The sequence below is a fragment of the Urocitellus parryii genome, chromosome 7, assembly GCF_045843805.1.
Source record: "Urocitellus parryii isolate mUroPar1 chromosome 7, mUroPar1.hap1, whole genome shotgun sequence".
Lineage (NCBI taxonomy): Eukaryota > Metazoa > Chordata > Mammalia > Rodentia > Sciuridae > Urocitellus > Urocitellus parryii.
Genome location: NC_135537.1, coordinates 181,827,585 through 181,836,690, shown reverse-complemented (window position 1 = coordinate 181,836,690; position 9,106 = coordinate 181,827,585). Strand labels below are relative to the sequence as shown.

General features: G+C 60.9%; 1 protein-coding gene across 2 annotated transcripts; it reads left to right on the top strand.

The window, feature by feature from the left end:
- Positions 1 to 4: 4 nt before the first annotated feature.
- Positions 5 to 8,505, top strand: Sgsh (N-sulfoglucosamine sulfohydrolase). Of its 2 annotated transcripts, none has more exons than XM_026408402.2 (8): positions 5 to 103; positions 2,132 to 2,292; positions 3,792 to 3,897; positions 4,141 to 4,291; positions 4,585 to 4,717; positions 5,016 to 5,097; positions 6,305 to 6,508; positions 7,244 to 8,505. In XM_026408402.2, exons 1-8 carry the CDS (start codon positions 16 to 18, stop codon positions 7,801 to 7,803), a joined length of 1,485 nt encoding a protein of 494 aa, XP_026264187.1. In that variant the 5' UTR covers positions 5 to 15; the 3' UTR covers positions 7,804 to 8,505. The 2 variants fall into 2 exon arrangements, with proteins under 2 accessions (XP_026264187.1, XP_026264186.1); XM_026408401.2 differs by having other exon boundaries at positions 4,585 to 4,741.
- Positions 8,506 to 9,106: the final 601 nt, after the last annotated feature.

The following is a 9,106-nucleotide window of genomic DNA, read 5'->3' as shown; positions in this document are numbered from 1 at the left end:
CGGACCGCGGTCGCCATGCACAGCCCCGGGCCCGCCTGCTGCGCGCTGCTGCTGGTCTTGGGACTCTGCCGGGCGCGCCCCCGGAACGTGCTGCTGATCCTAGGTGAGTGTAGCCACCTGGGCACTACTATTCCCACGGCCACCTGTTGCTGCCCCACAAAGCGGCCACTTGCCCTCTCCCCAGCAGTGCTTGGTGATGACCCCAGCGTGCCCGGCTGTACAGAGTCACTGCCGTTCCCACCCCATCGCTCCTCACTGCTGCCCACAAACTCTTCGTGGTTGTCTCAGTGGAGAATGCAGTGGGGTTTGGAAGGGTCAGCTCCCTTGCTCAGTACCCCGACTTCTGTCCCTATTCCCGTCTGGCCTTGCAAATCCCCTAGCAGTATCCAGAGCAGCCAAGGCTGCCCTATAGGGTGCCAGCAGAACCAGCTGGGCAACAGGGGTCAACAGTGCCCAGAGGGCGACTGGAGACCTCTCAGGTGCCCCTCCTCACCCTGAGAGCTTAACCTTCCCCTTTCAGGCTCCAAAGGTGTGGCTCAGCTTTCCGGGCCCCCACAACCCACACAGCCTCTCAGAAACCCCAAGTTCCTGCAGGCCCTGCTGCTCATGAGACTTCCTGTTTGGGTGACCAGGACTGGCATGTGACACCTCAAACCCTTTTGAGGTCTGGCTTCCTGCCAGGCCCACTCTCTGATTAACTTTGTGGTCTGGGGCAGGCCGTTCAGCTAATTGTAAGGTAAACAGCTCTCTTGTCAGCCCCCCTCCCAGGGGCAAGGGAGAAGAGTCTGCCCCGGGATCCATCCTGTCCAGACCAGGATTAGTGCCGGAGCCTTCCTGAGCCCAGACAATGGGGCCCCCAGGGTTGGGCCTGCCTTAGGTTGGGCTGCAGTAACAAGAAGCCGCAGACCAGCCGTCTGACAATCAGACAGTTATTTCTCATGATTCTAAGGCCCCCCTGCCAGCAAGGTCAGGTTCTGGGGAGGGCTCTCCTCCTGGCTTGCTGTTTTCTCACATGGCAGGGGAAGGCCTCAGTCCTTAGATTTGACCCCACCCTTAGGACCTCATTTAACCCTCATTAAAGACCCTGTCAACAGCAGTCACATTGGGGTTGGGACTTCAACGTATGAATCCAAGGTGGAGTTTGTCAGTCAGTTGCTGGGCCACAGCCAAGTGTAAGGTGTCTGAGTGGGCTTGGACCAGGGCAGTATTTCCTCCTCGGCTGTGGCAGGATGCATTCTAAACGGCAGGACCTCAGCATCCTGATCCACCCTCCCAGGCTGCCGGGCTGCCATCACTCATGCCCAGTATGTCCAGCAGGATGGAGGATGGTGGCCCAGCTGGACCTTGGCCATTCACCTCTGTTCAAGGAGTGGGCAGCCTCTGAGGCAGGTGTAGAGGGGGGTTGCCCTGGGGCTCCCAGAGCAGAGGGAAGAAGCTTGGTGTGGCTGTAGGAGCTGGGAGGCCTGTTCCCACTCCCCACTGCCCCGCTGTGTGGACATGGGCTCTGCACCTCACCTCTGGGCTTCAGTTGCTTCGTGGTCTCTAGGCTTTGGGGAAGGGGGCTGTGTATCAGTGAGAGGCGGGGATGGAAGCACAGAGGAGGATTCTCAGAGGGCCAGCTCTCCTGGCCACTGCCTTGTACAGCTATAGAGCTTGGGATGCCAACAAGCTTGCGTTGTGGCCAGCAACCCCCTGTGACGTGCCGGGTTGTACTGTGCTGGACTATCACGCACCCGTGGATGTCAAGCTGTGGGGTTGTCCTGCCTCATGCGTAGCACGTCGGCCCCCTTCATAACATACCCACCTGGGTGCCATGCTTGCTGGATACCAGGCCGCCTGGGTCTTATCCCTGCCTGCTAGGTATGCCGCCTGGCTGTCATGCCCGCCTGGGTATCACTTGTGTGGGGTGTCATGCCTGCCCAGTTTCACGTGTGAGTTGTCACGCCTGCCTGGGTGTCACATGCCCTTGATATTATGCCTGCTTTGTATCAACCACTCAGATGTGCTGCCCGCTGGGTGTCTTGTCCTCCCCGGCATCTGTGACCCAAGTCTCCGCAGCAGGACCCATCTCCCCGCTCCCACACACTGTCTCTCTGACCCAGCCCCATGCCCTGTCTCCTGCCTCCCCCAGCGGACGATGGAGGTTTTGAGAGTGGAGTGTACAACAACAGTGCCATCGCCACCCCTCACCTGGACGCCCTGGCCCGCCGCAGCCTCGTCTTCCGCAACGCCTTCACCTCCGTCAGCAGCTGCTCGCCCAGCCGTGCCAGCCTCCTCACAGGCCTGCCCCAGGTGAGGGCCGCCAGGGGCCCAGGGCCCAGCCTCAGGACCCCCGCCTCCCTAGGGTGCTGCCACTTCCCTCCCGTCCCCAAGGCAGGCACAGTGGCCAGTGTCAAGGGCAGACCCCGGCTCTGACTCCGCACCCACCAGCAGAGCAGGCTCCATGGCTCCTCCCTCCCTGTGCCTCAGTCTCCTCACCCATAAAGTGGAGGCCCAGCAAGACCTGGCTCACAGGGCCCGAGGGGTTGGCCGAACACAGCTCTGTGGGCAGAGCATGCAGCAGCCTGCACACTTAGCCCAGCTGCTGCCTTTCGGTGTGGGGCACCCCCCGTGGCAGGACCTGTGCCGTTAAGGCGCTTGCTCTTTTACTGTTGTGAGAAGGACGTGACTTTGACATCCTCACGTGTATTTACTAGTTTGCAGTACTAGGGATGGCACCCAGGGCCTCGCACATGCTGGGCAAGTGTTTTGCCACTGGGCCGCACCCCAGCCTTCTTCCAGTTTTATTTTGAGGCAGGGTCTTGCTCAGCTGCCCAGGCTGGCCTTGAACTTGCAATGCCCTGCCTCAGCCTCTTGTATCCCGTGGCACTAGTGCGTGCCTTCACTTCGCTCAGCCCTACCTGTTCATCTTCAGAACTTGCTCCTTTTCCCAAACGGAGACCCTGTCCCTGTTGAACTCTGACCCCCAGGGCTCCTCCCCAGCCCAGCACCCCCCTTCTGCTTTCTGTCTGAATTTGACAACTAGGGACTCCCGTGGGTGGGACCGTACAGCATTTGTCCTTCTGTGACCAGCTTGTTTCACCTAGCATGTCCCCGAGGTTTGTCCCCATTATAGCATGGGTCAGAATTTTCCTCTTTTTTGAGGCTGAATAACGTTCCCTGGTACAAGTGGTCCCATGGTGCCGGTCGGCTCTGTCGGTGCACACGGTGGCTTCCACCTCTGGCTGCTGTGAGGAGAGCTGTGTGATCGTGGGCGTCTGGGCTCTTGTCCTGCGTGTTCGTCTTGTGATAGTCCCTTGCTGTAAGCAGGTGTGCGCGCTCCACGCCTGCCCCGGGAGGCCGTGCTGAGCAGAAGGTGCTCGTGGTCACCGTGGGTCTCCTGAGGGGCCCCTGGCTTCTGGGCAATGGGGGTGGGGAGGCAGGGCTCTTCCTTTCTTCCTCACGGTCCCTCTTCCTAGACCAGCTGCAGCTTTCACGTGTGTGGTTTCCTTGACAGCATAACATGCCTAGGTCATCAAGGCAATAGCAAGAAGGGTTCCCTCCTAATCTGCAAGGTGTGATTGTAGCGGAAAGGTGGAAGGTGCAGGGCTCACAGAGAGGGGAGTGAAAGCCGCCTGTCCCGGGCACCTCCAGGTTCTCTTCCTCTTGCCCTGGCCCTGCTGCCATGGAGGGGCCTGTTAGCAAGAAGCAGGTCGGGGAGGAGATCTCCCTGGGTGCTGGCCATCTGAGAGGGGCGTGGGTGAGCGGCGAGAGCAGGAGCTGGGGCCAGCCTTACGGGGTCCTTCCCGCAGCACCAGAATGGCATGTATGGGCTGCACCAGGACGTGCACCACTTCAACTCCTTCGACAAGGTGCGGAGCCTGCCGTTGCTGCTCAGCCAGGCCGGCGTGCGCACAGGTGAGGCGCCATCCCCCTCTGCCCTGTAGAGAGAAGTCACAGCCTGGGAAGTCCACCCCTGAGCTACCCTGAGTTCTGCCCTGGGTCCTTGTCCCAAGGACCTGGGCTGCAGCCTCCTGGCTGGGCTGGGGCTGCACAAGAACCCACCAAGGGTCTGGGCCATCTGCCTGCCGCTGTAGCACACTGGGCTAAGGGTGTGAGGGGGACAGAGAGGACCCTGGACCAGCCTCTGCCCACCCCCAGGCATCATCGGGAAGAAGCACGTGGGGCCGGAGACCGTGTACCCGTTTGACTTTGCACACACAGAGGAGAATGACTCCGTGCTCCAGGTGGGGCGGAACATCACCAGGATTAAGCTGCTGGTCCGGAAGTTCCTGCAGACTCAGGATGACAGGTACGGGGAGGCCCCCTGCATTGCTCTCCCTGGTTAACCTGGACACATCCCAGAGTCTTCAGTGGGGATTCCTGGAGCCCCCAGCTGCTGGGGCAGGTGGGGAGAGAAGGTCCCGGACACTCAGGGCAGAGGAAGAAGGAACGTGGGGAAATCGAGGCAGTGAGGTGATGGAGACCCTCAGGTAGAGGAGTAGGCGAGGCGAGATGCGTCCTGGCTGAATAGCACAGGGCCCTCAGGGTGGTGGGCCCAGCTGGCCGACCTCGACCTGGACAGCCAGCCTCCCCCACATTCAGGCCTTTCTTCCTGTACGTTGCCTTCCACGACCCCCACCGCTGTGGGCACTCGCAGCCCCAGTACGGAGCCTTCTGTGAGAAGTTTGGCAACGGGGACAGCGGCATGGGGCGCATCCCAGACTGGACACCCCAGGTCTACGACCCTCAGGATGTGCTGGTAGGAGGGGTCCCTGCCGTGACCACCTGAACCCAGGACCCTGCCCGGCTCGCGCCCCTGGTCCCAGAGGAGGAGACCTCTGCCTAAGTGGGGTTCAGACCCCCTCCATGGGGCCACAGGGCGCCCTGGAGACGGGAGGTGACCCTCCAGAGCAAAGCTGTTCCCCTGATCCATCCACGGGAGGAAGAGGGTGGCTGGCACCTGTGTCTCCTACCCCAATTCAGTGGTGGGTCCCCCAATCTGAGCCTGACTTCCCACCCTCCTGCCTCCCCAGGTGCCTTACTTTGTCCCCGACACCCCAGTAGCCCGAGCTGACCTGGCTGCTCAGTACACCACCATCGGCCGCATGGACCAAGGTGGGTTCTAGGAATGCAGGCTTCGAACCCTGCCCTGGGTTGGGTGCCCCTCAGCTGGGTTGGGTCAGCAGAGGAGGGTCCTACCCACAGCAGAGTGTGAGCAAGGGTCGGTGTGGAAGGCCCTGTGCCAGGCTGGGCAGAGCCTGCATTCAGGCTTGGGCAGGCACAGGTGGCCCTGTCTCCAGGGGCACCTCATCCTTCTCTGAGGTCACCTGCTGCAGAATTCTCCTGGCCAGGCCCTCAGGTGCCCCAGAGGCTAAGTGAAGACTCCAAACACTTTCCCAGCAATGGGGTCCGAGTCAGGTTTGGGTGGGAGCTGCCTGGATTGTGCTGAGGCGGGACCCGGGAGGTGTGCTGGATTTTTGTGGCTGCTATAACCAAGTACCACAAACGGCGGTGCTTAAAGCAGCAGATATTTGTGCTCTTCCTGGAGGCCAGAAGTCCGAGGTAAAGGTCTGACTGGCCTCACCCCTTCCAAAGGCTCAGGGGGTGTCCAGCCTGTCCAGCTTCTGGAGCGGGGAGCCCTTGGGGTCCCTCAGCTGTGGGAGCGCTGCTGAGCTTCAGCCTCCACCTCGTGTCCCTTTGCTGGGTCTTGTCTGTCTCCTGTTCTTACAAGCACCCTTGTCATGGGGTTTAGGGCCCACCTGGGGACTTCAGGATGCTCTTGTCCCCAAATCCTTAACTTACATCTGCAAAGTCCCTTTTCCAAATAAGGTCATCTTCTCAGGTTGGGGGTGGACATATCTTTAGGGGGTGCACCTTGAGCCTGCTGTAGAAGGTGGGGGCTTTTATCACGTCTCCGCTGGTGCCTTTAGGGGTCCCGGTAATGGTGGGTGAAGGGAAAGTCTGTCTTCAGGCTGTCCCTCTTGACTTCACTGGATATATATGAAATTCCAGAAAATACAGAAACCAGTGAGGGGCAGGAGCAGCCGCCTGGGCATGCCGGTGGTGACAAGGGATGACCAGGTCCCTGGAGGCCCCTGAGCAAGAGGCCTGGGTTGGCAGGAAGGATCACGGGGGGCTCTGGGGAGGTAGCATGCTCCAGCCCTGGGCTTAACCCCCAGTATGTGGGTGGGGGGCACCAGGGGTGTTGGAAGTCCAGAAAGTGACAAAGCCCAGCGGCCAGGTAATGAGGTACAGGGTGAGCACACTTGCCCAAGTCCGTCTTCACGCCTGCAGCTGAGCCTGTGCCCCTGCACCCCAACAGGGATCGGGCTTGTGCTTGAGGAGCTGCGTGGAGCCGGGGTCCTGAACAACACCCTGGTCATCTTCACATCCGACAATGGGATCCCCTTCCCCAGCGGCAGGACCAACCTGTACTGGCCGGGTACCGCTGAGCCCTTGCTGGTGTCCTCTCCGGAGCACCGGCAGCGCTGGGGCCAGGTCAGCGAGGCCTTCGTGAGCCTCCTAGGTATGGCTGTGTCTGCCTCGTGCAGGGGAGGGTTAGAAGTGGCCATCTGTTGGGACTGCTACGGGCCAGGCCCGGCTCTGCAGTGTGACCCAGGCAGGGAAGGGACAGCGGCCCGTTTACATGCATGAGTACCAGAATCACCTGGCACGTGAGTTAACGTCCAAATCACACCCCAGAGTGCCTGACCAGTGCCCAGGGGTGCCAGCACCATGGGCCTGGGGCCCCACTTTGAGAAGCACTTACTCCTGGTGCCCTAAGGCGGCCCTGGGTTGTCGAGTCCCACAGTGCGGCTGCGTAGGCAGAAGCACAGGTGCAGGAAACTGAGAGAGGCTGAGGAGAGCGTGGCCCGGGCAGAACTGGCTGTGCTCTGCCCTCTGCTCACAGGAGCTGCGGGCAGGCTGGTCAGGGCAGCTGGGCCCCTGGGTTCCCTCCAGCTCAGGCCCATGTCTCCCTTAGCCCCAAACCCTGAGCCAGGGACGCTGTGACGGTACGCTGCGTGAAGTGCTCCCTGCCTGGGGCGTGCACTTCCTGGGTTTTAGAAGGACTCCAGTATCACCAGGCAGGGCCTCTGGTTATACTAGTAGAGACCAAGTGGCCCAGGGATGGCCGGACCCTGAGGGTGTCCTCCCAAAGCAGCACCCCTGCTGGCGGTGGCTTCAAGGTGGCTTAGACGCAGCTCTTCCCCAGGCTCTGCCCTCAGGGACCCTCCTGAAGCGCCCTCTCCTTTGCTTCCAGATCTCACGCCCACCATCTTGGACTGGTTCTCCCTCTCCTACCCCAGCTACACCATCTTTGGCTCCAAAACCATCCAGCTCACGGGCCGGTCCCTCCTGCCAGCACTGGAGGCAGAGCCCCTTTGGGCCACCGTCTTTGGCAGCCAGAGCCACCATGAGGTCACCATGTCCTACCCCATGCGCTCTGTGTACCACCGGAACTTCCGCCTGGTGCACAACCTGGGCTTCAAGATGCCCTTCCCCGTGGACCAGGACCTCTACGTCTCGCCCACCTTTCAGGACCTCCTGAACCGCACTGTGGCCGGCCAGCCCACGGGCTGGTACAAGGACCTGCACCACTACTACTACCGCGACCGCTGGGAGCTCTACGATGAGCACCGCGACCCCCGCGAGACCCAGAACCTGGCTGCCGACCCCCGCTTCGCCCAGGTCCTGGAGGCGCTGAAGACCCGCCTGGCCAAGTGGCAGTGGGAGACCCACGACCCCTGGGTGTGTGCCCCCGAGGGCGTCCTGGAGGAGAAGCTGTCTCCACAGTGCCGGCCACTCCACAACGAGCTGTGACGCCCCAGGGCACACACAGCCAGCACCGCCGCTCCTGTGACGTGGGGTGTCACACGGCCTCTCCTCTGCTGAAGGGGAGACCCCATATGCCCTACCTCCTCCCTTGGGGGGGATGCCGCCATAGCAAGGGACACTGTTGTCCTCGAGTCTGAGCCGTGCAATGGCACAAGAACTGTAGGGGGTAGCCTGGGACAGGGTGGCCTGGGACAGGGTGGGATCCCCAGCCCATGCTTTCAGGGTGCGTTTGGGGATCCCAAGACAGGAGGGCAGGGACCTTGATCAGTGTGAGGCACCAGGGACATTTCTGACCCCTCCACTGGAGGCAGCCGGACATGGCCTCTGGCGTTACCCCTGCTTGGCTCCACTGCCTTCCTTTGCCCACAGCCCCGCATCCGCCCCAGGGGGTTCTCATTGGTTCTTGGTGGTGACAGGTTTAGTCCTGGGACCTTGCTGGGCAGAGCTGGTCCTTCTTTCTGAGCTGCTGGGGATGAGGTGTGAAAGGGCACCCTCTGGCTTGGGTTGCTTCTTGTGTGACACCAGGGTCTGGCTCTATCTCTGCCTGCCTCTGCCTGCCCAGAAACTCAGCCTTGAAAAACTAGACAGAGGGTCCTCTCCCTCTAGTGGGGTCCCTGCACTCCATTCCATATGGGCCTGGGGTGGGAGGAAACCACTGCCAGAGCCCTGTAAAAGCCTTTCATTTCATAAAACACACGGAATCCACTTTCTGAACTCATCTATGATAGTAGCAACCTGAATTCTAGGACAATGTCCAGTCCAGGGACACTGTTTGAAAATGACATTCAGTCTACAACAGCCCCAGGAAGTGAGTCAAGTCCAGGTAGGGGCCCTTGCCTAATAGTCCAGGGCTGAGCATGGAGACCACCAGGCACAGACCCCCTGAGAATACTGTTTAGGAACTTTATTTACAGGTGAACATGCAGGTGTCTGTGACCCAGAGGGACTGACACAGCTCCCAGCCCTCAGGAGCTGAAAAAGTCAGCCAGGGCCACATGGCACGGGGTCTGTGCCTCTGCCCTGGGCAGGGGTGGCAGTAACCTTGGGGACACTGAGGCTCCCAGCCGGCTGCTCCAGGGGCTTTGGGAGGTTCCTTTGACATCTTGAAATGTGAAAGGAAGGGCAGCCGGTGATCAGATGGGGAGTTTATCCAGTTGTCCCAAGAGGCTGGGGCCCCTGGCTCTGGAGAGCCCACGCACACACTGCAGAAATGTCCCCAGGGCCTCTGGCTCAGCCCGTGCCACGCCCTGGTGAAGGGCAGAGGGGTCACAGTGGGTGTGGGTGACCA